This window comes from Xiphias gladius, chromosome 16 (genome assembly GCF_016859285.1).
Source record: "Xiphias gladius isolate SHS-SW01 ecotype Sanya breed wild chromosome 16, ASM1685928v1, whole genome shotgun sequence".
Classification (NCBI taxonomy): domain Eukaryota; kingdom Metazoa; phylum Chordata; class Actinopteri; order Istiophoriformes; family Xiphiidae; genus Xiphias; species Xiphias gladius.
This window is the reverse complement of record NC_053415.1, coordinates 14,769,736-14,797,674: the sequence shown is the minus strand read 5'-3', so window position 1 is coordinate 14,797,674 and position 27,939 is coordinate 14,769,736. Positions and strand designations below refer to the sequence as shown.

The window sequence follows — 27,939 nt, the reverse complement described above, 5'->3', positions numbered from 1 at the left end:
AACCAAATTCAGATGAGACTCAACAGGGAAATGTGTTTTTGTTAACAGCAAGAAGTGGAGCTGCTTGAGGCACCGGGGAGAACATAATAACACTGGGGTGGGACAAACCAGACTGAATAGAACTTTTAATTTTAAGTGACCATTGCCAAACTGCTGAATAGGTAGATCATGTAGTATATCAGAGCCACAAAAAAAAGACTCAGAAAAAGTGAATCGGGAGAAATTAGTCTGAAAATTTAATTTAACCTTGGGTCATGGCATTATAACACAGTTTATTAAGTTACTGGTGAGAAACTGGGCTGATAAATAGACTAGTTTTTTAAGCAACTTTATAGCTGGATGCCATCTACCATTTAATTGAAGAAAGAAAATAAAGAACAGGGGACTGAATAGTCAATTTTTCTAATAATATTTGATACATGTAGAGCATAAGCCCATTTATATTAACCAGATAGGATCCAGTTTTAAAAAATAAAACCTTATTTGTACATGCATATACATCATAAGCATCAGTGTGATTCTTTTACAACAAGCCCCTTCATTTTTGAACATGGAAGCAGACACAATTCATATGCAAAACCTTTTCAGTGCATGACATGTTCAACATACACGAGGCTGTCAGTTCATGTGTGGCCCACATTAAGTTCTTCCACCAGCACCACGCCCTCCCCTGCCGCCTCTCCTGTGTCGACCTCTGACTTGTTTATTGTCCTGACGTGGTAATCTTTTCTGTCGCTCCACTTTGATCCACCCTCCATCGCTGGCTGTGGCCCCTTCTTTTTCCTCACTGGGGTTTTCTGTCACAGACAATATACCTGGTATCCCGGGTGGGCGGTTCTGTGATGTGACACTGTAACTGTTGGACCGTGGCCTCCCTGGCTGTCGTGAGGTTTTGATGGTTTTATTATGAATAGAGCTATCTCTAATATTGGTCCATGCATGCCCCCTGCCCTGCACCCTTCCCACAGTTAATGTGTTACCAAAGTAGTTGTTTCTGCGGTGGTCATAAACTGCTCCAGCACTGAGTGGGCGCTCTCGTTCCCTCTCCGAGGTGCTCTCTGACGTGGTGCTTGAAGGACTGCTGCCCTTTGACCCCAGACGGAGTGGCGAGAATTTGGCCGACAGGCTAGCAGTTGGAGAGGAGCTGCGTGAGTCAATCCAGGGAGAGACACTGATGCGGTTTGGAGAGCGACGCACAGCTGCAGCATAAGAGAACCCCTGGCTTTCATGTGCAGACAGGAACTGAGGCAGAGTGCGGGCATCAGAGCTAGTGAAGGCAGTCCATGCAGCAGTCTGCTGCAGGGATTTCTGGGTCAGCATCTGTCTCAACCTCACGTTGTACATCCATATGGGATCAATATCTAAAACAGAAAATAAGCCATGATAAAAATAGGAGCACATTTTGTTTTATTTCTGATAAATATACTCAAGAATGAATTCAAGAGCAACAATCTTTATTTACCCAGCAGTGAAAACTGCTGCTTTGGCACTCAACAAAAACAGGAAAACTATAAATTAAACAATTACCAGAGTTAGATCTGTCCCTGGGCTTCCAGTTGACGTTGGCTGGTTCTGTTTCGATGACCAGCTCTACAGTCTTGATCTCATCTTGTCCACCACTGACACTCCACGTCATTGGGCAGCTGTGTCTGGTAGACTTTGGTGACTTTACCTCATTCTGATATGTCAAGTCAAAATGTAATATGAGGGCATTTAGTGTCAAAAATGTTTATACTTGTTTCACAGGTTTTTGTGATTGTATTCGATGCATTTTCAAATTTATATTTCAACTGGATGGTATGTAGATTTGCATTGTTGTGTGAGGTGCCTCCCACAGCAGCTCAATTGACTCACCTCATAATTGACTATGTAGTCCACTTTCTGGTTCTGCTGTATTCCAACAATCCATTTGTCCATCACAAAAGGTGGCTGCATTGTAACAACATTAGTTCGTTAAAAAAAAATTTGAATACTGAAACCACACTACAACGGTCCCGTGGGTAAAATGCAGCCAGTTAGATCAGAAAACATTTAGCAATGATTAAAACATGAGTGGTAATGTCTAGAAAATTGTGTTTCTGATGACACCTTAGTCATCCGCAGAATCTCCACATCCCGTTGGTTGGCGTTAAAGATTACATCTTTGATGTAGGTTACTGCAACGTCATCTCCATCAAGTTCCATGTACATTTTCCATTTGCAGTCCTTGAAAGAAAAGAGGCATAATGTAGATTCTCTGGTACACTCAGAAAACAACAACTGATTATATGGAAAAGTTAAAAGTGCACTACTCTGTGTGGAGAACTTGGTTGACTCTTGTACATAAACCAACAGCACAGCCTAGAGGTAGTTTAATGGCAGTGGCAAGTTACTGGCCACAGACACTCATACTGTGGGGAGGGAAAGAAATTATAATATAAGAATACGATAAAATTAATTAAAAGGGTACAAAAGAGGAATAATTATATAGAATACAATTAGTATGCAATATCTGTACAGAGTAACACAAAATTTTTGTCCACTATCCCAATGTCCTCTACATTTTAGTGAAAACTGTGGCATTTTATAAAATTATTACGGCAGAGAGACAGAAACAAATGACAAAAACAATTAATTTTACACTAACATTCTGATATTCCTTGTAAAACATTTGATGTTTATTTATTTATTAATCTCAGTGGAGTCAATGATTAATTTTCTGGTACAAGAGATTGTTGATTAGGGTGAAAACCTTTATTTTTTTCTCATGAGTTGCTGCATGCGGCACACATCAAATCCTCAATAGGAGGCACAAATCTGCACAATTCCCCATCCCTCCTCTCCTGCATAACCAATGCTGACGAAGCAGTAATGATTCTGCCAATCCCCAAAAGCTGGCCACGAAGCCACAGGTCACTGCTTAACCACACAGGGTTCACAGCACAGGCCAATCTATTGTGTAGTGATCACAGAGAAAGACATCAGAAGAGTGGCACTAACACACTCGTCTGAGGAGCCTTCGCCCTCTCCTGCATTGTCCCCGGGGACTGGAAACGGCTCAAAGGGGAAGCTTCAGCAAGCCTCTGGCTCAGAAAAATACACCAGTGGCCCCGCGCTGGCCTGGTGTCGGCCCTGGACGGTCGCACCGGGGCTCCCAGGTCCATGCTAGTCTAATCACTCCAGCAGAAACAATGTCTGGTAATGATGCCTAGGACCCGAGTGCGTCTAATGACAACTCATACATAATTCAGCACCTTTCACTTGGCTGCACGGTGATATCCTCATTAGTAGGGGACCCTCAGTGGCTGTCAGATGGTGGCCGCACAATCGCAGGCCCTCATTTTGTCTTTGAGAAGTGCAGCTGCTTCCATGACATCGCCAGCAAAGAGGGGCGAAGAAAAAAATGCAGTGCGGGTTTGTTTTATTTAGTGCAAAAAACCTTCCAGTTTGTAAAAACAAGGCTGACACGGAACCTGACACCAGGCAGGGGAAAATAATTAGCTCTCATTTTCTCAGCCTCCTGTTTCCTTCTCCCTGCTGTGTTTTCTACCCACTAAACCACCACATGTCAGAAGAAATGGGAGGCAATTAGCAGGCTCGTTTCAGCCCTGCCGAACACACTGAAAGAGGACTATTTATGATGGGACAATGAACAGCTGAAAGATTAAATAACGTTTGCCTTTTAAAAAGAAAATGACTTCTGGCTAAATGGGCTATTTTTGATTAAATTCAAACAGCAAGTGAAGAGCCACCCTTTCTCCGCTGTTTGAAACCCTAACAAAAGGCTCTGAGCGAGTTGAGGTGAATGTGGTACATGGCTGAGAATGAAATGTTTATTTGTCTGCTTTTATACATGTCTAGTGATGCCTTCAGTGGTCAGTATAACATCCATCATCCTGAACCCTCAGAAACAAACAGCTTCAGTACAAGGAGGCTGATTCAAAAATACGATTCTGTCCATCTATTTGCAAAGCAACGATTATTAAAAAACTTATTAAAAATGTAAACATTTAATAACAACCCTGATCAAAGTAGAACATTTGTGATTGTCCCTTATGTTTTAGTTGCCCTTCACAAAGCCAGTGATGAGCTTCATTAGATGCTAATAGCTGCAGACTATGTTGATGAATGCAGTGTGTGTGTGTGTGTGTGTGTGTGTGTGTGTGTGTGTGTGTGTGTGTGTGTGTGTGTGTGTGTGTGTGTGTGTGTGTGTGATGTGTGATGTGTGTGTTCTACTGCAAACTTACAGATCTTCCAGTTCCTGGTTTCCAGTGGTACCCAAACACCAGCTCCAGATTTACAGTTGTACTGCTTTCCATCTCCTTTTCCAGCTCATCCTGGAAGGAAAATGTGTACAGTACGGGCTGAAATATGCACTGAAAACCAGAAACAACTTCCTGATGATAAGGAAGGAAACGTCATACCTTAAATAGTGGTGGGAAGTGGATGAACCCGAGGTAATCATTGGTTAGCTTTTCAATTTCACCCTGCAAAAGAGAAAATGTGAGATTCACTGTAATTCCAAATATCAGTGAGCACAGGTCTCACTCTGTAAATTATATGTGGGTTAAAAAAATAAGGTGACAGTTGTGGTTAAGGGTTAACTGTGCCTTGCCTTAAGGTCCATGACGTGACCTTTGGACTTGACCCCCATGTCCCGCATGTCATTTTCTGTGAGCAATAGCAATCTCTTTCCAGTAATGTGATTTTCTTTAAACAGGTCAGCGTACAGCTGCATGTCACATGTACCTTCCCCTAAGATAAAAAAGATGCAACAACCAGTTTTTAAACAACAGTGCACAAATAAAGTGTTTAAAGATGCCAAAGTCAGATTAAAGATCATCTTATTGTGTAAGACTTTTGAAAGTGAATGAACAAACCTGCACAGAATAATTGCTTCATCCAAAAATACTGAAGAAATAAAATAGTCACAGATTAGTATTTAATAGCAATGTTATTAATACATAAGTTAATAGGTACAGTTAACACACTGATACTGACCACATGCTCCTCAGTCCAGGCATAGATGTCAAGGGTGGGCAACAACTGCGTAGAAACACAAGACAAACAGATGTAACAGCAATAGAATATGGATGGATACGCACATCATGTGTATTTATGAAACACAGATCTATAAAGTAAAATCACAAGACTTGAGTAAATGTTATTAAAATGGAAAGTAGACATGTTTTCCATGTCTTTGGAGCCATTGCTTTTCTGGTTATTGTGCTGTGTGATTAAGAAGAATTGCCTCTAATGGTCTATACCAAACCGAAATGTCCATCTGACTGATCTAATGTGATCTATTTGAATGATAAGTCATTTATTGCTCATTAAATGTAATCAGGCAGAAACTTGCCAGCCAAAATAAAGATTTCATCATTGTGATCATGAGACTGGTGTGTAATGACAGAAATATTGCAATGGAAAATAGGGAGGAAAGATGACTAAATGAATGAGTAATTCCCATTCAATGTCTTCTTCCCACGACATCTGAAAACCGCTCTGATTATGAACTGAATGCTAGTCTCAGACAGCCGCTACCATATATGTCAGTGCAGGCTGCCGCCTCATAAAGCCACTCAGCCCTGCAGCATTTTCCGCCTCCTCTAGTGCTGCAGTTTGGAAGTAAACAGATTCGGAAACACCACTGCCACTGCCACTGTCTCACTGGAGTGACTTAACATCACTTTTCAAACAGCATATTGTGTTTCACAAATGTGCTGCCATGCTTGGTTTATTACGAGCCATGGCATGCTATTGACAAAGGGTACCTAAATCTCAAATTTATAATGGGGACACACTCTTTGAGTTTATGATATGTGTCTGCAGAAAAAGAGACTCTGAATTGGGTTTAGTTCAAAAAATTCACAATGGGTAACCAGGTCATGAATACTGGGAGTCACATGGTATGAAGTTAGTATCACAAAAAAAAGCTCAACAAAAATGCCTCATGATGAAATATATTTTACAATCTTATCAAAATGATTTCAGTCACACTCTGTTCTGAGTTCTATTGTAAACAGTTTAGTAATGATAGTGGTAGTACAACATAATTCTCATGAAACATTTGTCCTTACATCACTGTTTGTGCAGACATGTAGGTAATAAAATCGATCTGAGAAGTCGAGACGCTGCTAGTCGTATGATTTTAGTGGAAGCTGAAGTGTGGTGGTTGAATGTTTTAGGATGCCCAAAGTGGCTTGATTTCACAAAGAGAAATATTAAAATTGGTGAAAGTCTGCGTTAATTGTTGTGTCTAGTCTAATACGTGCAGGCCCTGATGGCACAGGAGTACAGGCAATATTTGAATAGGAATATTAGCTCATGGCAGGGAGCTAACAAGCAACAACAGGAAAACAGAGGATTACATCCTCACGAGACTGATGATAACAAGTAAAGGGGACAATTTAATGGGTTATGCTCAAGGAAGCATGTCCTTCCCCCAGATGAAGCATAATACCTAACTGAACACAAATGCTAATACAATTTTCTCTACTGTAAAGTGCAGGTCTTGAGGCTAATATTCAGTTAGACTATATAGTGCAATGCTCAATGTAGAATGTGTCTATAGAGGAAAATTATTCCATTAAAATTAATATTGCTCTTTGGTAAAGACTGTGGCTTCTCATTGAGCCACTAGTGCATAAAACATTGTTTTTATTATAAATAATTTCTTTCATATTTTTAAAATCTTTTGGCCTTAGGATGAAGTCTGCCTCGAAAAGTAAAATTTAAAATGAGAGAATGAAACTGACAGTCGCACAACATATTCCCTTTCCTGCTGTTTTGAACCTGGGTCAGTCAGAGGAAAAAATCATGTACTTTCTCATCCTGGTAAAAGACTGCGTTTCAACAACTGCACTCCACCACATCCAGAACAAATTGGCCAATCTTAATGTCAGCAAAATGTCACTTCATCATAAAAGCCTGGCCTTCTCTAAGCAACTGGCTCATGTGGCTCTTTCTTCACAGCATGGCACTATATCCAGTACATTAGGCATACAGTAAATGACATCCATAATATCCATAGGTGGAGGGTTTTAAATATATTCTATAATATGCTTCTGTGCTACACTGAGCTATTACTGAGTTTACACAATGAATACAACTTGAACAAAGCAAAAGAAATAGTATACCAAGACATGTTTTAAGTAATGATTATTGAATTGACAAAATAATCAACGTGACTTAACAAGCAATTCGTTTAGAAATAATGCTTCCACAACACCAATACTGTATTAAGTGAGATCACAGTAATTGACAGATGCAGCTGTGGTAACACCAAACAGCGGGGAGGTTTATTCACTGTCGTCGGACCAAGTGAAGCTTCCTGCCCCCAGAGTCATGTTGATTTTGTGTCCTTCTCTGACACAGCTGGACTTGGAGGAGTTCTTCTTGGCCTGCATGTTGACTTGCATGCCAGAATGCAGGACAGGCTGGCCGAAGTCCACGGAAAACATGTCCTCAAAGCCTTTCATCACGGACTGCAGATTCACCTCCTCGCTACCGGAGGTTGTGATCTGACACGACATCTGTGAACTGTTTGATTCCTCCGTCTTTGACTGATAGAACGACTTAGCGCTTATCGTTTTTGCCACAGGTAAGAAGAGCTGAGAGGCAGAGACAGGTGAAGAGCAGGGGCAGAGGGGTAAAAGAGAGGATAGAAAAGAAAAGGAAATAAGTAATCCGTTTCAATCCACAAAATAAAGTGTAAATAAGAAAAGTGGTCAATTTCAACCCCAACACAAGATGTGATTTAGAAAACAAGATGGTAAAGGGAAGTTAACAGAGCAGAGAAATGGAGTAAAGGTAGCATAGGAAGAGAAAGGAAACACAGGAAATGATTCCAGTGTACTTGATTCAAAGGATTTGTTGACTGTTTCAAACTCAAACTATAAAAATTGTGTGTTGTTGAGTGACATCTTCCAAGATATCTTGGAAGATAAGCCATTGTGAATCATTCACAGAAACACCAGTAAAAAGAAGGATATATATAGAATTGGATACAAAATTCATCTGCAAATATTTTGATAATCAACTGATTCACCCTTGATCATTTTTCAAGCAAAAATGCCAATTACCTGCTGGTTCTAGCTTATCCAAAGTTAGAATTTGATGCTCTTCTTTGTCATTTACAGTGGTCAAAAGAGTATCCTTGGGCTTTGGAATTTGGTCGGATAAAACAAAACAATTTGAAAATGTCACAATGGCTTGTGGGAAATTGTTATATGCATTTTTTTTATCTTATTTGAATCATTTATATTATCATCTATAGTGTTGTGTGTAATTTCAGAGATGTTGCACATGAACCCTTTTTGCATGCAAAAAAAAAACAAAAAACAGCAAAACTGTGAAAAGACTGGATGCTCACAATCGGCAACCATGCACTATACCGCATATAAATGCAGTACTGCCAGTGGTGTCTACTACCCATAATGATCTCATAATGTGCTCCCCCTCCTTCTCATTCCATGCTTTTTATTTTCATTTCACTGCTTTCCCATTTCCACTTAACCCCAGAGAAACATCAGGAAAATTCTGCCCTTCTCTTAACGAGGGTGAGGAAACCACAAAATACACATGTGAACAGCATTGTAAAAATGAGGTGTGGCTGCTGTGACCACTTGACAGTGTGTGGCTGCTGTCCTGGGGGACAACGTGAACCAAGGTGAAGAGGAGAAAGTGGGGAACTCACCGGGCTGTTGGACTGTTCAATGAGTTTGCGCTCCCACATCTTTAGACGCCGCTCTCGCTCCTTCAGCTCCTGTTCTTTAGTGCTCAGGTCCCTCTCCAGCTTCTTAAGTCTCTCAAGTGTAGCTTCAATCTCAGACCTACAGTACACAGCAGAAAAAAACAAAACCAGCGATGTAAAGTCAGTCTTTCTCTCAATACTTTCCAGCTTCTCTACCCTGTCTGTGGCAGCCCTAAGGACATACCAAAGAGGTAAATATTTATGGGTCGCAAATATATATTTTTAAAAAAAGGTTAACTTATGTCCTAAAACAGCTGGCCGATGATGTTTTTAGCACCGTTATTCTAACAGGTGTAAATGGTGTAATTGTTGGGGCCTATTTTCTCTCGCAGATTAACACACATTTGGTGCAATATTGAGTATTTACAGCAGCAGGGAGGTGTATGAGGAATTGACTCAAAATAAACTACAGTTCATCATTATGAAGGAGCATGTTACCCACTGCAATGGTGTTTATCATTTATGTGTTTTTAACACATAATTTAAGAATCCAGTCGGACTTATCATATATGTAGCATATATTCTGTATTAACTTGCGTGAAGCTTATGTGACTTGAGTGAAAAGTTCACACTTTTTTTTTCTTTTTTTTTTTAAACGGCTGCATCATTTCTTTAAATGGAAATTTTGGCATCTTTGGCAACTTTGGGATTTCTGCTAGAATTTGAAAAATATTTGGCTGCACAGCAGTTGTTTATAATGACTAAGCCACTGGCAGGTAAATAGGGTTTAAAAGGTTAATACTTTTTGGACAACAATGGAGGTCTATGGCATAGAGAAATAAGCTACAGCAGGCTTCTGCTGCACAGACAATACTTGCTAGGATCAATTCATTTTTATTTTTGGTCTTTTCATGGGATTTGTTGACAGTAAGAAAAATATAGAATATCACCAGATAAGTGTCACAGTAAGAGTAATAGGACAGTAAGCAGTGACACATTATAAAAACAAAACAAAATAAAACTCTTCTGTAAACAGCCCAGTGATGCCCTGCAGACAGAAGGGGATCAGCCTTAGTCTGTGTCTGATGCTTTGAATGCAAACGAGGGGGCAATGTCTCATGCTCACTTCATGCTGACGAAGTCTGTTTTGCCCAGCAGGTGGGGCTGCACAGTCTGTTGTGGAAATCCATGCTGAGATTCAGCCCCACAAAAACTTAGTTCTCACACTCTCTTTTCATAAACACATGTAGCCCAGGCAGGAAGGCCCATCCTTACTCCTCCCAGTCCTCTGGTTCCTCCACCCTGACGATTCCCACCTCAAACAATTTCGAGTCTTGCTCAACTTCCCAAATAATTAGTTCTCTTGCGTCCCACTTTCCTGATAAACTTTCTCAGCATTTCACATCAGCCTGTGCCCTTTACTGTTCTCTCAGACATGTCACTCCAAATGCATCTACGCTTAAAATGAGCAAACAAATTCTCTTTTCTTAAATGTCTCCAGACAGTTGCAAAATGAGGAAGGAAATGACAACTCCCTTCTTAATCTTCAGGGCAGTGTCCAAACTTGCTGTGTAACAGGAGACTTCTGTTTAGTTTTACACATTTGATTTTTAACTAAATTCCTCCGTTTATATTAACTTCTTACCCAAATAATTTCACATAAAACAGGATATTAATACAATGACTTTGAGACAAAACAATCACTGAAATATGTTGCATCAGTTGCTTTTGACTAGTATACGATCAGAGCTACTGTTTGGCGTTTGACGTCTATACAGTAAAATGTAAAGTGTAGTGTAAGTATTAGGACACTGACATGAAATAATAATAAAGAGATTAAAATGGTGACTCTCAGCTTTAATTTGTTGGTTTTTACATCCGCATCAGATACATTTTATAAAGTTTTTTTTAGCTCTATTTACTCTGTACATATCGTCCAAGGGTAAAATGGGTCATGATTCCTTCACTGGGCACCCACTATGGATGTGAACACCCTTTAAACATGAAACAAAATCAGCACTGTAACCGCATAGTCATTCTTTCATCTGAAGCCCAATTACTGAAGTACAAAGCCAGAAATAATCGGAAACATGCAGTGTTCCAATACCTGTTGCCTGCACTATATCTGCGCCTCAGCTACCTGAATAAAATAAGCACAAAAGATCTCTCCTCTCTCTCACCATAACATCTCTCTGCCATTTCCGATAGAGCTACCTCCTGCCCCGATCAACTTTCACTTTGAGACAGCTAAGATTTGGTATCAAACCTCTTGGGCTAAAACGAGTGTTTCTATCTGTGTCACAAATTCTCAGTTTCTGTTTTCGAGCACTGAGAATCACTCCAACCTGCTCCACCTGCAGATGGCTGCCTGGACATGATGCCACCAGCACAACTTCTGAGGAAAAAACCTCAGAGCACAGACAAGCCCCGCAGAGAGGCAGACAGTGAATAAAGTAACAGCTGAGACTCAGGCTGTGCTGAACACCACCAAACCTCCAGCTGCTCATACAGGCCAATTAAACACTTCTACTTGAAAAAGATGGTGATTATTTTTAGGGCCTTATGGGTAAAAAGAGGAAGTATATCCAGATGGATGATTCTTTGGAGGTTTTCATGCCTTTATGTAGCTATCAGTGTAATTATTAAAGATCTATATGCACGATCTCAAGTCCTTTTTTGTATTTCACGGCCCCCATCAGCTAAATTTCGACATCATTCTTTGAAAACAGTTGCGAGGCAGTATATTGTTGAAAAAAGAGGGTTATAAATACATTTACTGGGGCTGGAGAATGGTTCATCACATTACCTCCATTCAGCCTTGTTGTGAATGAAAGAGTTGCACTGTTGAGGAAGTTGGCTGTCATTAGACATGGACTCCAAAGTAGAGAGGATCTGCTTGAACCATGGCCTTTCCTAAATGGACATAAAAACATGTTCTGTGCATGTGATTCAAATGAAAACTAACCTGTGTTATTCATACACATGCTAATGTAACTTTGTGGATAACTCACTTTTGGCTCTGTTGCCCAGCAGTTCCTCAAGAGCTCAGCAAAGCTTACCGGGCAGCCACTAGGGATGGTTAACCTCTGGAAAAACACACAATGAGCTGCATGTTAGCAAACTGTACTAAACTGCAGAGTTGCTGATTTAAAAGAATAGCTTGACGTTTTTAGAATATATGCTTATTCACTCTCTTGCAGAGAGTAAGATGAGAGGATTGATACCACTCTCAAGTCTGTCTGTTAAATATGAAGCTACAGCTAGCAGTTTGTTAGCTTAGCTGAGCATAAAGACTGGAAACAGGGGGAAATTGCTAGCTTGGCTCTGCCCTGGAGTCTCCTCTGATTTAACAGGTAACAGTAACACAAAAAAAACCCCGTAAAACTTCAATTCTATGTTTTTACACTTCAGCACGTTTATGAAGCGTCTAATCCCACCCACAGCAAATTCCTGTCTAAACTGCATCTTTCAACTGACTTTGTATGCTATCGCCCGCCTCTGTTTCACTCCGTTTCCACTCAATATGCTAAGCTAACCTTACAGTCTCCTGGCTCCAGCTCGATATTTAACATGCAGACGTCCGAGTGGCATTGATCTTCTCATCTAACGCTCCACAACAAAATGAAGACGCATAATTCCAAACATGTCAAACTGTATCCTTAACTTTGTGACAATGACCCCAACCAGGGACATAAAATGTGAATAAAGCACAACGATATAAAAAGTAGTTGGGACTGTTCATGGCAAAATATAAATTCCGTCATACGCTGATGAGACCTAAACAGTGACTCAGTGTGATGGAAGGTTTATTTATATAGACAATGATGGATCCCCAGTTCTGATGGTCAGTATAATATATATGTGCATTTAATAACACATTATAGTACCTCATTTTTCTCCACCACGAGCCAGGCCACTTGTAAGCCTTCCAGGCCTTTGAAGGGTATCTCACGGGTGAGCATTTCCCAAAGCACCTGTCACAAACGTCAAGAGCCAAGGTCAGTAAACAAGCAAATTTACAATATCATAAAACAGTACACATGCATTAACGTATGTATATGCACTGCCATAAAAGCCAAGGCTCTGCTGTTTTGCTCCACAACAGGGTAGGATTTCACAGAACAAAATCAGAGATGCATAAATACTGCTGAGCAGGTAATTATGTTTTATTTGTTAATAGAGCATGCGTTTTCATATACTCTACAAATAAACATTAAAAAAATTTGTTGAATTTGCTCTTGGAGACCAAATGCAACACACATAAACATTAATATTAGATTTCCAACATCGATTAAAGGCTGCCATGATTTCTGAAGTACAATAACAGTGCTGCCTTGAAAATTTAGGTTATTTTCAGTTGACATTTAGCAGCGTCAGATATAACAACCTCATCATCTAAAAAAAAATAGATCATGAAAAGGTGGCAAAGAGCCATTTTTCAAACACCCAAGGGTTTTACTATTAATGTGTAACTTATTTTTTGCATTTCTCCACTTGCCAGCCGCCTCTCATTACATGTATATGTATTTTACTATAAAAATCCGGTCCTCATAAACATGTTTGAGAGCGAAAACTGCATACTTAAATCTGCAATAATTTTGCATTATCTCTGGCATAATAAGTGCTCATTGCAATTATAAACATTGTTTAGCTTGAAAGTTGTTGCATAGATCTAAGGAAACCAAATTTTTACCAAATCTCTTCGATTTACTCTTGTATAAAAGGGGACTGTAATTTTTAAGCTGGTTGAGAGTAACTGGCAACGGTTTCCATTTTAAAAGTACTTCCAAAAGTCTTTAGACAGCAATTTTACTTGAGTTTCAAGAATAAGAAAGTCATAGTAAGTGTCTAAAAGACTGTACTTCTGCAAAGGTCAAAACCACTGCAATTGCCCACTTAAGCAGAGAAAGAAATGCAGAAATGAAAATATCATAAGAACTTACATTTTTAACGGTGAATGACATCATTGCAATTTCTTAAAATGTATTAAGCATATTCAATTCAGTTTTACACAGGTTGGATTTTAAGACCAAAATAAAAAGCATTATTGTGTCATGGTTTTGAGTTTCAGTCTGCTCATTCATCCTTTCATTCATTCAGTGCAGTTGTTTGTGCATACATGTTGTTATTCTACCGTCATTTCAGACCCTGCCACGCCCACCTGCCTGCCTTTCCCACCTGTAGAATCACTTGACCTGCTCCTCCTCCCCAGTCTCCTGCTCACCTGTTCCCCATTCCCTCATTAGCTCCCAAATATGTATACCGGTCCGTTTCCACTTGCTCTCTACTAGATAGTCTTTGTGCTATGTACCTTAGCTTTCCAGTGCTTTGTTCTTTGGATGCCTGTTTTGATCGTGATTGTGGTTTTGACCCTTCCTTTTTTTCTTATTTTTTTTTGCTTCATTTTTTTGGGGGGGGTTTGCCTCAGTTTGACCCTTTGTACTTTGTTTGCCTGCTTGGGTTTTTTTGTAAGTTTTCCTTTTCTAAGTAAAGAATCTTTACTCTTACAATCTGCCTCCTGACTCGTGCTCTTGGATCCCTTTGATGAGAATTGCTACAGCACAATCTGGCCACCATGGACCCTGCCAACTCATCCTTGATGAGAAAGGAACTGTTGGCTCAGGCGGACACTCTTCATCGCCATGAGTGCCAACTCACCTCAGTGAAGGGAGAGAAAGAAATCAACCAGTATGTATAAAACCTCTAAGACATGGTCTTAAGAGAAGTCGTAAACTTTTTTTTTTTTTGTTTCATAGGCATTACTATTGTAGTATTTCACTACCTGGCAATTATAATAAATACTTTTCATTTTTATACTCAATAGTTATTTATTATATCAAAATATACTGCACACCTTGATCATATCATCTTGTTTTCAAGGGGTTCCCAAAACATACTTACAAAATACTTACTTATATGGCTAATATGTAAAGTAGGAACAATCAGCCTAATGTGCGAGCATTGTGCGCAATCCATGTCATGATATGGAGATAAGGATATTCAACAATAGGTTTTCTTGGTTGGAAAGTGTGTCCTCTGCCTCTGACCTGTTACACAATCATCTGAAGGTGACTCCTAACTGACTTTTTTTTTAATACTTAACATTTGTGAAGAGAACCTATTCTTATGAATGAAGGCCCCCTGGTTTGTGTCTTGTAAGAAGGCAGTATATGCCAAACAATGAACTACAGAATTTAAAATTTAAAAAAAAAATATTGCATTAGGTTTGAGTGGTTTGTGCAACTTTTTGCTCCTTTTCCCCCTTGTCACTCACCACACCATAGGAGAAGGTGTCACAAGTCTCAGACACAGGCAGGCTCTGGATCACTTCCGGAGCCATCCAGGGAAACGTTCCAACCAAAGACATGTGTGTTGTATGGGTCAAGAACTTGGATGCCCCAAAATCACAAATCTGGGGTGATAAGAACAAAATTGAGACTATTTTTGCAGCAAAAATCAAAGTATTTTTGTATCCATGGCCTCTCGTGAGTGATGTACCTAATTTATGTAATACTTAACATACACCAATCAAATTTAGCAGTGCAGAATTTTCCTCTACTGTGTCTGCATCTGGTAGTGTTAGTAAATGCTACAAATATGCGTTTTTACTGTACTGTAATCACATCATTAAGGCTTCGACTCGGTTGCTATCACTGCAGTGTCACAGGCAAACTGCATTTTGGCACACTGTGGTCCCGGTTCATTTCAGAATGTGGCTGATACATCACATACATACAGAATGTCCCTGAAGAGGCTTAAATATTTTTGGAGTAAATGAATTTCCAGAATATAGCAACTCTTGCAAATGAAGGGTAAAATATTGTTTGAGTCCCATTTTTGAGGAGTTTTTGATGGGTTTTTTTTTTTTTTTTTTAAATAAAAGTAATAAAGCACAGTGGTACTGCTGTCAGTAGTTTCTTGTACATGGTAAGTTAATCGCTGCCCTCTTGTGTCCATAGACTGTAGGCATATATTTCATGCTCATATTAAATTCTATTACATATAGGTTAAAGATTACATTTTCAGCTGTGATTGTGCAGCCCTACATATGATCAAACACCTACCTTGAGAACTTTGTCTGCAGCTAAAACAACTGAAAGGGGAAAATAAGTTTTTAAAAGTCAGTAAAAGCAGGTATTCACATAGAATATCTGGTATTAATGCAAAAACAAAATTACATTAATTTTGGACATGGTAAAATGCTGTTAAATCAAATCTGTTACCATTCCTGGACTTCAGGTCCCTGTGTATCACCATAACTGGGGCCTCTGAATGTAAATAGTGCATCCCTAAAGAGAGAATACAATATATATATACTTTTTTTTTTTTCAGAGGGAGATCACTGGAAACCCAACCAGATATGAACATCTTACGTTTCTGATTTGCCTCTGACATGTCTCTGTCCACCAATCCTTCCAGTCCTACACTACTTGTCTATATAAATGAATCGCTCCGATTAATCGCATGGGAAAGTAATGCATCTTTCAGCTGCCCATGACCCAAGATACCCATCATGTTTGCAATACTGTATGTGTGGAGAAGCAAATGTACCAATTCGATATTCGTGTGGAAAATAAAGACTGAATGACACAAAACAAACTGGTTATCAGTGTAAACATCACTAATGTTTACAGCAAATGAAGGCTGCAGCAAAATGTCAATTTTTTTTTGTTTTGCTTTGTATAACTCTTCCTTGAACAGCTAAGGCAGTCTGGCACAGCACCATTTCAGCGTTGGTTTGAATTACATAAATCAAAATAATGCTGTTTAATCTGCCTTACGCCTTTTGATACCATATATGTTGAGATTCTTACAGAAACTGGCTTTAATAGGACTACTTGTAGCTACTTCAGATGTCACCTGCAAAACTGTTTTCAAGTAGTTGTAGTTAAAGATGTGAACACTGAAATTCTTAACATCAATACGGGCATTCCTCGGGTTCAATTATAGGTTTCCTCCCTTTTTAACACTAATAACCTAGGGATGTATTAGTTAATCACTGTCAGTTCCACTGGACAAACGCAGACACAATTGATCTTGCGTTTAATAATTTTAAGTACAGTTTGAGTGACTTTTGGATACTATCTATAACTTGTTTGAAATGAAACTAAAGTTCATGCATTTATTATAATCTTCCACTATCTATTTAAATGATTTTGAATGTGAGAAATAAAATTGAAATGTATCTTGGATTTTGGCTAGACAGCAAGCTATCTTTTGAGGGTAACATTAAGTAAAAGTAGAGGAAGCTTAAACTCTTAAAAGCTTTGTTTTTTTTTAGTTTTTTTTTTTTAACGGAAACAAATGTTTCACTCAAGAAGGCAGTAAACATATGTTCAAGACTTCATTTCTTCCAACTCACTTTTAGCGACATAGTTCATATGCACATTTCTGTTTCATAACAACTGTTTGCTGCCCCCCCCCCCCAAAAAAAAATTTATAAACACAAGCAACACTGCCTCTTTTTCATTCATAAAGCCCTGATACAAAAAATATCAACATATCATGCCAGCCTCCTTCAGATCTAAAATCCAGCCTTTCAAATTTTAACTGATGTCTTTGTTGTATTTTAAGTGCTTTCTACATTGTAATAAATTTTATCACCATCCACCAAGTGTAACATTGTCATTTTCAAAAATTCTGTAAATGAAGAAAAAAAGAGCTTGCTCTCAGCGAACTACTCCTGAGAAAATAAAGAACTGTTTAGCTGTTATTCACTAATATGATCAAGCTGATATATAATTGTCAACCTTACCTCTGGCAATGTCTGCAGCCCATGTCATGATCTGTCCCATGTCCATGTCCTCACTCTCATCACTGGACAGGTAATCGTACAACGATCCACCGCTCGCATACTCTGTAGCGAAATGGGATTATGTTGAGTTTGTATCATCTGGAATAACTGATACCAAAAAAGGGGAGACAGATAACTGGGGGAAAAGTAAAAGAGTGACGATTTGTGCTGGTAAATTCTTATAGCGACAAAACTGTTCTCTTGAGGCGTTACAATATACATATTAGTGTGGTGTGTGAGAGCATTACGTAAAAAAAAAGGCCTGATGATATGGATGAGCTCAATTAATCACAGAGAAACTGGACACTCTGCACCCTCCTGTTTCCTCAGGGTAGGATTTGGTGAAATGAAATAAAGGGAGGGGGCAAATTAACATTTTTGCTATCAATATGCACAGGCTATCTTGTGGAGTAGAGTGCTTGAATGAAAGTAAACAAGCACTATCATACCAACTGCAACAGCAGGAAACCTCTATTTGTGCATAATGACCCAATCAACTCCAAACACATTGATATAAACATGCACAGGCACCAAGACAGAAGGCTAATTAACAATCATAAAATACCCCAACCAGCCTTTTTTTGGTTGGTTGGTTTATTTCTACTTACGTTGTTGCATAAGCTCACTGAAAGATGTAGGGTCATTCTATGGCAACTCACCCAGAATTTAGAACTTTTCCCAGTTCATGTCATGGATTTCTTAAACGTGTGTAAAAACCTCTATTAAATTCATGGGCCCTTCAAAATCCTATAGCTCTAATCCAAATACTTTAGTTATGAAGTTTTTAAGTTTGGCCCTTGGAGCTCATTTTCAACATTTCTGCAATTCTTTGTATGTGTAATAGAAACCTCACTAATCACTTATTTTTCACTGGACTGGGTTGAAATTTTAACATCCCAGAAAAGCCAAGGATAATTTGCAACATGTATTCATGCAAATACTTGTTGAATGTTTGTTTTAAAGTAATACCCTTTTTTTTATTTTATTTTCAAAAATTAATATCTCCACTAGTGTTCTCTTTCTTGCAACCAAATTTAGATTCTCCTGCATAAAAAATTGAGTGCCACAGATCTTGCTAAGTATAGCTTTGGAGCTGAAAAACGATCCTTTAAGATATATTGACTGTATATTTTGCAAGAAATTGTTTCAATTTCCTTGAAACGTTTTTATGGGAAAGTGTTAATTTTCATTGCTTATGAATAAAAATATCAAATATGTCCTATTACTCCATTATTTAATAATTTTGTGAAAAAAGCTAATTTTTCATACTTTTCACAGGCAATATTACATTCAGTGCTTTTATTTCACAGGTAGATATTTGTACTATGTTAACTTCAAAATGTTCTATCTGTTTGATACCTATTGAATCTGTATTTCATTGGGTCTAGGAAATTTGCAAGTTACAGCTGGTAAAGGTTTGTTGCATCTAGATGTCAACTTGTTCCATGTATCTGGACAAAATATTACTTAGTTCCTTAGCTCAATACACACATTATTCTGCAGTTTCAAGCTTTTCTGAACTAATTTTTTGACATCAATAAGTAGCATTAGAAAACAAAGCAAGTATGGGCTAATCCCACCTTAAACAGGTTTGGGCAGATGATTGCAAAATGGATTGCAACATACACAGAAGTACATAAAAGAGTGTAATCATAATTCATTTCATCATCAAGCAGTTTGATGTAATGGTGAGTTCATGAAGCCCTGCTATATTGGAAAAACCCTAGAAAAGACAGCCAAATGTCACAAGACAGCCTACACTAATGGAAGAGTTGATCTTTGAAGTTTGGCTGAGCTGGGAACTACTGAAGTTTAAGTGGATGTTCTGACCTGACAGATATTGCCATAGTTTGTTTGCATCACCAGGAGTACTTTTTGGTGACATACAGCTTTCTTTAGAAACAGTGTTGCGATCCCTTCAACGTGCATCCCAACAGCAAATGGATGTCGGTCACTTAGGATCATAAATACAGAGAAAGCGAGGGAACTTACAACAAGCACAGGCAGAAAAGTCTGAAACTGTGAGCTAAGGAACTAAGATTAATATTTTGTCCAGACAGAAGTTGATATCATCTAGTATGCAAATAACAATTACCAGCTGTAACTTCTACATTTCCTTTAACCCAATGAAAAACAGGCTCAACTGGTTTCACACTGATAGAAAATCTTGAAGTCAACATAGTACAAATATCTACCTGTGAAATAAAAGCACTGAATGTAATATTGCAGCCTGTGAAAGTACGAAAAATTAGCTATTATCAAAAAATGATTAAATAATGGAGTAATAGAACATTTGAGGGTTTTTTATATATATATATATATATATATATTTTTTTTTTTTTTTCTTTTTTTTGCAATGAATATTAGCACTTTCGCATTAAAATTTAGGGTTTTGCAAGTTACCATGAATTTAATATAAGTTTTTACATTAATTTTTCTCAAGAAAATCCATGATGTGAACTGGGAGGTCCTAGGTGAGTTGGTATGGAATGACTCAGTCATTGCAGTCATGCAGCTACAATAAAGTTCACCTTACTACCCCTGTATCTGCCTCTGAACTTTGTACTTGAATATATTCATCCACATTCTTAGATGACATGGCTTGTGGCTCTGTTGTAAACTGCACTTTCATTTTCACTTTCATCCACCTCCTCAGAGTGAGTGAGTTTATCTGTCACAGAGGGGTTTAAATTAGCACATGTAAAACAGTTTTGCAATTAATCTAACAGGTAAATGTACCTTCTACTTCAAAACAATAACTAACCCTAATTCATTAAGTTTATGAGGGCACTGAGTGACAGCAGTTGTTGTTAAACTCCTGCAGGTCAAAAGAGACACTCAGGCCTCTCAAATTGGTTGCAGACACTGTCTGTCAGAGAGAGAGAATCTATTCGGCCTGATGTTGTATGTCACCAGACACTGGAGATTTATAACAGATCTGATGAATGTGGACATGGTATCGTCACGATGGCCATAAACATGTTCAATGTATCTGGTGTTAATTAGATTCTGCTTTGGTAAATAAAGACACCAACCAGCTCCTTGACAACAAAACCTCTTTTTCACAGCTGCGAAATACTAGAGCTGCTGCTAAGGAGCCAAAGAGTATTGCTGTTGAGTCCATTGTTCATATGCAGTTCTGCAAGCCTTGCTCTAAAACTGCAAATTCAGTGATCAAAACTTCAAACCCTTTCATTTAGCTGTTAATGATTTCTGGTTCTTTCCAGAAATTCCAGTTCTTTTCATTTCTTTCTCTTGACTTAACTTTTCATACAGCTATTACACTGAAATAATCTGTTTCGGTTGTATGGGCTTGTTCACAGCATGAGAATATACAGGGATACAAAACACTTATTCCCATCATCTGTATAAAAATCCCATTTAAAGGGTTTGCTAAGCAATTTAAAGGAGAGAAAGAGGATCTGCAGCTGTGAGACATAGTGTGTGTATGTAAGGCGGGACTAGTTGTTCAACTTTGACGCAGTGTAATATTGGACGATGTGATGTTCCATCATACTGTGAAGCAGCAGTTTTTAGAGCTTCCCAGCCCATCTAGTAATATCAAAAGTCCATCTTCTACCACTCGCCATTCCCCGGTAAAATATTTATTTCAGCATGGTGATGGAAATTTTATAAACAAGTCTCATGTGCAGGTCATACCCACTGAGGTTATCGACTTGATATGAGATGAGTGTAGTCCTGACAACGACGGATATGTCACACACGTTCAGCTTTCTACCTAGGGAGAACATTTCAGTGGGTTTGATGTGGAGGAAAATCTACTGTATGTCCTGATGTAAAGGACAGAAAAGTTTTGTAGTAGGTGACAGACTTTATAAACAGGTTCTTTCTTTTTTTTTTAATTACCACTAAATAATCTACGGTGCTTAAAAAGAAAGTTGATTGATTTTGTGAATGTTGTCAATTTTTTTTTTTTTTTTTTTTTTTTTTTTATAAATTGTATGAGGAGTTTTTGACCAGAACACAATTCTGAGTATGTATTTATTGTTTTGCATACTTTGCACGCACAGTTTTGATATTTGTATCACTTATTCGCAAAACGTAGCCTTTTATTTCTAATAATTCATCCAAGCAATAAAGAAACTGTGGCAGAGACACACTAAATTTTTTACAATATATACACAATAACAATATACATGCACTGACACTGCTTATATAAATAGCTCAGTACTGCCAAATGAAATTCTGCCAATTGCTCATCACAATTTATACCACCTCGCATCTACTGCTTATTGTTGTTGATTAAGTGTTTTTAGAGTATTATTGTTTTAATTATTGTCCTACGATCTTATGTTGTTGCCCTTACTTGGCTGTACACAAAATTTCCCTTCATGAAATGATCAAGTTTGACTTGACTTTAATTGACCTGACCTGTTTCCTTTCTTCATCTACCATTGCTATTTTTATTTCAGTTTTCAATTTGTACATTTCCACTTGAATAAAATACAGTCCAGAATAAGACCTCCAAATCAGTTTGAACCCTCGTGACAGCATAATCAGAAAGCTACAGTTACAAATGCTTTGTATTCACTATTTTTATATCTTTTCGATGCCTTTTCTGGTAGAAAATACACTATATGAATGTATGGAGGGAAATAACAATTATATGAAGGGACAAGGCAATGGCGAACCCAACAGACCATGGGTTTTTGCATAAATCTTTCCCAAATTTGCTGTGATATAAATTCAGTTTACACTATATTTGCTCATTAATATTCAGAGACATAACAGTGTGTATCTTTACTTGCACATGTAGGTAATTTACACTATGTAGATTACAGAAGGAGGCTGTTGCAAATGCAGGATAGACAGAAAAAGTACGTAACGATTGCAGTGTTCTCTCTATAGCATTTACATAAAGGTAAATAACAAAAATCTGAACCACAGTCCATCAGCGTAAATCACCTTTCAGCCTCCCAGTGTTGTTAACAGAGACATGAGAAGAGACAAAAGCTTCTCTCAATAAATATAAGGAAATGTAACACCCATCACGGGAAAGAAATAAGTTGCAGTTTACTATAGTCGATAACACACCAAAAACACATTTGATTTAGTGAGGACTGATGTGAACTGTGGGCTTGTACTTACCGGTTTCATTTGATTTCATTCATTCAGGACGCTGTGTATTGTGAACACGACGGAAGGAGGTTATACTCCCTGTTCAGGATGTGATTACTGTTTTCCTGGCAAGGGAGCGATCTTTGTGGCCGTATGGACAAGTCATTAAAAAAAAACAGTATAGGACCTGTGGGCAGTCACTATGTTTCCCAAACATGCAGTAATCCCTGAATGTCAAAGACCTTTTTATAATGGCACAGTCGATCAGAACCTGTATTGGTCCGCTCACCCCAAGAGCTTCAGAAGAACAGCCTTTGATGTAGGAGTAAACCTGTTAGGAGCCTGTAACACAGCTTCCACAGTAGGCCGAGCCACTTCTACTAAACTGCTGCTCTAGGGTTGCCTCGTGGACTTTCAGCCGGTGGCGAGCTGCTGCTGTTTCAAGAGAAAGAGCCTCTTTTGTTTTGCTTTCCAGAAAGAGGGAATAGTCCTCACTTTCACAATTGCTATTGACATCTTAATTACAGTGTTGTAATTGAGAGTAATTATGATGATAAAATTATTTGTGGATTAATAGATAAGTTGACTGATAGAAAATGGATCACCAACAATTCTGATAATTGATTAATCGTTCAGTTTTAAATCACTGCAACTGAATATCTTTGGGTTTTGCACTATTGGTCAGACACAACAAAGAATCTGAAGACGTCACGTTGGATTCTGGAAAATTGAAATGGGTTTTTTTCCATTGTTTTCAGACATTTTATAGACTAAACAATTACTCAGTTAATTGAAAAAAGTTAAGATTAATCAAAAATTGACTTAATCAGTAGTTGCTGCTCTTATTCCATATACTTTGTGCTACATGTGTAACTAATTATCATTAGTCTTTGATTTGGGGCGTCACATCTACAGCAGACTGCATGTCAGTACAAAGATTTGCAATAACAGTCCAATCAAAGTGAGGTCAAAGAGGCCACCAAAGAATCCAGCTGAAGGTCTTAAAATTCAAATACAGATGGTTATTGTTCTATCGTGGAGCAGAGTTCACATTAAATAAAACTTGACAATTCCCTTCAGACATTTTATACGTGTCTTTATATTTTATATTTTTAGAAGATATAAAAATAACCAGTTTTGAATTATAATTTATGGTTTGTTTGTTTTTTCCACAAAAAAAGTTTGATTTCCTTCTCAATTTTTTTTTTTTTTTAAATCACATTTACTCCTTCTCCCTCACTGAGGAATCCAGAATCTATGCATAGGCAAATATTTTTTGTTTAGCTCCCGGACTCGAGATGTCTCCTACTTTACAGAAATGTTCATTCACAGATTCCACATTGTACTAATGTAAGCTGTATAATGGATCATGAATGGCTTCCAACTACTTGTCGTGACACAAAATCTTGCTCGCATGTACACCTCTTTAAAGTGGGCCTAGAGAGACTTTCACCCCTCAACAGATGAATGAGACAACATACTTTAAGTGTCAGACTCCGCACTTACATTATTCTGCACAGTGAAGCTCAAACACCCAAGTAAAACCCATTTTTGTGTTGAGGGGGACTTTATATGTCATCTCCCCAGGATAACTTCTACATTCCTGCCAGATGAAAGTTTGTGCAGAGGCATCGAGGGCCCGTTGTTTTCTACGTTGCACGCCTACGTGAGCTTTAGAGGGTGCATTATTCTTCTCACCCTCCAAATAAGACAAAAAAAAAAAAAAAAAAAACCATGGGTACACAACTACTGTATCAATGTGTGCACTTCCTGAACCCTCTGGAATTCACTAATGCTTCCATAGCAACCTCTGCAGCATTCACTGTTGAGCAAACTGTGCAACTGGTCCAAACAGATTCAACTGCCATGTTTTTCTAACATGATATAGTCCAGTAGCACTGTTGTATACTCTTTGTTATTGAGACACACTGTACTGTATACATTGGCGTGTCAGTATGAATGCTATGTCATTTAAAAAAAAAAAAAAAAACTTACCAGTGACGATTCCATAGTTGGGAGCCTCAACAATTGCGCCGTAAAACTGAATGATGTTACGGTGGCTGAGGACACTGAGGATTTCAGCCTGAGCGATGAGCATACAAGGAGAAAACATCAGTGGATCTTTTTCATCATAATGAAGGTTGACAAATGTCTGCAAATCATTATATATGTGTCTTAATAGTCTACAGCCATTGAGCTAACATGCTGGCATTAAGGAGGTATAATGTTTATCATGTTCTTATCTTAGAGTGCTAGCATTTGCTAATTAGCACAAAGTACAGCTGAGGCTGATGGGTATGTCATCAGTGTTGCAGGTATTTTTTGGCCATAAACCAAAGTGGGAAAGTTGAAATTTTGACCTGATGATGGCGCTAGATGAAAAAGTTAAGGGGTTGCCATTATTAATAGGGACATGAAAGTTTTTACCAAATTTCAGGGCAATCCATCCAATAGTTGTTGAGACATTTTGGTAAAAAACACAAATGTGAACCACATGATGGTACTTGAGAAAAAGTCAGTGGATCACCAAGCTCAGTAGGATCCACCCTACGAAATAGTTGTTGAGAAATTTCTTTCTGGCCCAAAGTGATAGACCAAACAAAAGGCATGCAGCTAGCATGTAAGCTTGTAAAAATAAGGGTGTATATAAAGACATATTAATATAATATACTGGCCTGGAGAGCATTATGTGTCACCATTCTAAGAATTAACAGAAACCTGACAAAACCAATTCATTTAATTGTAGTCAAACACTGTAATTAAAGGAACAATTGGTTCAATGTGAAAGGATTACGTTATTATATTCACTGTACAACCATCTCTCTAACACTCGAGTGAAGTTGAATGGATATCTGTGATCTTTCACAATTTTATAAAAGAAATAATGAATAATTTTCTGAATATCCTATCACAGGCCTATAAATGTAATACAATTTCCCTGAAAAGATTTCAAAGCTAATTCTTTTTGTCTTTAGTACAATGAGCCTGAGCTTTCAAAGTGATTTCAAGAACAGTCTCTTCTGTAACTCGGCCAAATACATTCTTTCACTTGGCAATAATGTTTCTTTTGCAGCACGTTTCTTAGAGTGGGGGAGTATAATGACCATGAGTGATAGGTACAGAAGTCACCACGTCCTGCTAAATAGGGTAGCAATTAAAACGATTACTGTACTGACAATTAAAAAGTATATGAAAAGCCCAGGCAATTATGACTCCTACCTCGTTTTCAATCTTGAGCAGTTTTTTCACTGCCACCTCTTTGTCCTTGGAGATCCACCTGGCTCGGTACACACTGCCGAAGCTGCCGCCGCCACAGTTCTCGTAGAAAAGAATATCATCGAACTTAACTTGCACGAAGGAGGCACTTGGAGACGACATCTCATAATGACACTCAGAACCAACTCAGCTTCTGGGGGGATCACAGGAAGGAAGTCAGGTTCATTCAACAAAGTCCTCTATGTTAAAACATAGCTGTTCCTCCGGTGCAGGACACTTCAAAGAATAGCTACACTCTGAACCACACCACTTGTTGAGTGTGACTGCACGTTAGACGGGACTCCAACATGACTCAAAAGAGGCCGCTGTGCAATTGGCCGATCTGCCTGTAGTGTCAGTGTGAGATCCCCTGTTTTAGCTCGGTGATTTACCGAACATCCTCTGCCTCTTTCACTTTTCCACAGTCCTCATCATCAGTACCAGTAAGCAATGAGCTCAGGGTCCAGACTCTGTTTGTATAAGGACGATGGCATGCCTGGTATGCTGTGATCATGCAGCCAGAGACAGACTGTTCCAGCATGGACTACTGTGTTCAGTACAAGTAAGGCCATAAGTGGGGAAAGCAAAAAAAAAGAAAGAAAACAAGCGGTGAGTAACTGAATCTGATTGTTTCAAGACAAAAACCTGGAGAGCCCCTGATATTCTCTTTATCTTTTCAACTAAAAAAATTGGCTTTTCCTGCCTGTGTAAAGGCCAGATACTACATACTGCATATATACTAATATATATACTAATATATATATATATATATATATATATATATATATATATATATATATACACTAATATATATATATGTATATATATTTTATTTATTTTTTTATATATAAATATATAAATACTGCAGTACAATACATGCAGTATTTGCGTAAGCCAAGGTTAGGCGGTGCAGAATGCTCCCAAACTGGAGTCCACACAGATTGATTATTACATCCTTTTGTGTGTCTGTAAAAGCATAAAAGCATCTTGTAAAGAAATAATCCATTACAGGAAATTGTAGTTCTGTTATCGTCCATAGGTTTCCCATTTACCGCTGAGCAATTACAGCTTTTAAAAGGCTGTTACCTGGGTCTTCATTGGGGTTGCTATCCATCCCAGCGGGGAATGCCTTCATTGTCACAGAGGGGAGCCGTTGCTTTCTGCTAATTTACTTGTATTCAAGCTATACTTAGCCTTGCAGCAATCTGCTCAGTGGACCGGCCCCCCAGTATTGTCCATCCACTCAAGAAGCCAGGGTTACTGAGATATGGTAGCACTCCAGCACTCGTTCCTGCCAGTTTCTCACTTAAAAGCAAACACTGCTTTGAGCACTGCAACAATAACGGCCTGACAGCCGTATGTCAAACTGCAGGTAGTTACTGTAATCTAAACTAAATGAAAAATAAATCACTCAAAGCTAGAAGTAAGCAAGGTGACCTGTCAGCCTCTGTTTTACATCCTTAGGGTTAAAGCAGCGAGGTTATATTTAATCACAGAAATGTAGATGTTGATATCACGATCTTAAATACTTATTGATTTTATATATCACGTCTCTGTGTAGCTTAGATCATTGGGGTAATTTGCAAAAAAGACAGGATGCCCTGCAAACATTTAATCACACCAGAAAAAAGCATAGGGCACAGTTTACTGTATCAACAATGAGACAGTGGAAAATAATGTGAATTACTACACTTAATGATATTATTATGACAGGGCCTGTTATAATTACACTTTGGCAGAAACCATGCATATACACCGCTCGATATGTTTCCCACCCAGCAGCCTCAAGACCGCAGTCAGCCTGTACAGATACCATGTGTACTGTATATTATAAGCAACAAGTGCCAGTTGTTGAACCTACGGCGCAGGCAGCCTGGAGGACGCGGACGCCCGTCAGCCCACCAGCGTGTGAATACCGTGTCTGCCGTCTTTACACTCGCTCTCTTGACATTATAAACGTACATACCGACATTAAGTGTGGCGTTTGAGGCTTCGGGGCGGCTCGTCGTGGGCGCGGGGCAACACCAGGCAGAAGCTCAGACTTTCACCGAGAACACCGGAGAGGCCCGGGGTTTCCGGGAGCGCTCACGTGACGTCTCTCGATTTCCCCACTAAAACTCTCCGCTGGTTTTACCGG

The 27,939-nt window shown here is 38.5% G+C and overlaps 1 protein-coding gene across 2 annotated transcripts; it reads right to left on the bottom strand.

Moving 5' to 3' along the window:
- Window positions 1-27,939, bottom strand: zak (sterile alpha motif and leucine zipper containing kinase AZK). 2 transcript variants are annotated; one of them, XM_040148626.1, is made up of 20 exons: window positions 27,769-27,939; window positions 25,767-25,956; window positions 24,543-24,630; window positions 17,430-17,531; window positions 15,898-15,963; window positions 15,739-15,767; window positions 14,949-15,086; window positions 12,562-12,648; window positions 11,686-11,760; window positions 11,481-11,587; window positions 8,678-8,813; window positions 4,981-5,025; window positions 4,860-4,890; window positions 4,595-4,734; window positions 4,404-4,466; window positions 4,227-4,316; window positions 2,089-2,205; window positions 1,855-1,929; window positions 1,528-1,678; window positions 1-1,361 (listed from the first exon to the last, which is right to left on the bottom strand). In XM_040148626.1, exons 2-20 carry the CDS (start codon window positions 25,923-25,925, stop codon window positions 640-642), a joined length of 2,421 nt encoding a protein of 806 aa, XP_040004560.1. In that variant the 5' UTR covers window positions 25,926-25,956; window positions 27,769-27,939; the 3' UTR covers window positions 1-639. The 2 variants fall into 2 exon arrangements, with proteins under 2 accessions (XP_040004560.1, XP_040004561.1); XM_040148627.1 differs by lacking the exons at window positions 1-1,361; window positions 1,528-1,678; window positions 1,855-1,929; ... (4 more) ...; window positions 4,860-4,890; window positions 4,981-5,025 and adding an exon at window positions 5,880-7,592 and having other exon boundaries at window positions 27,769-27,937.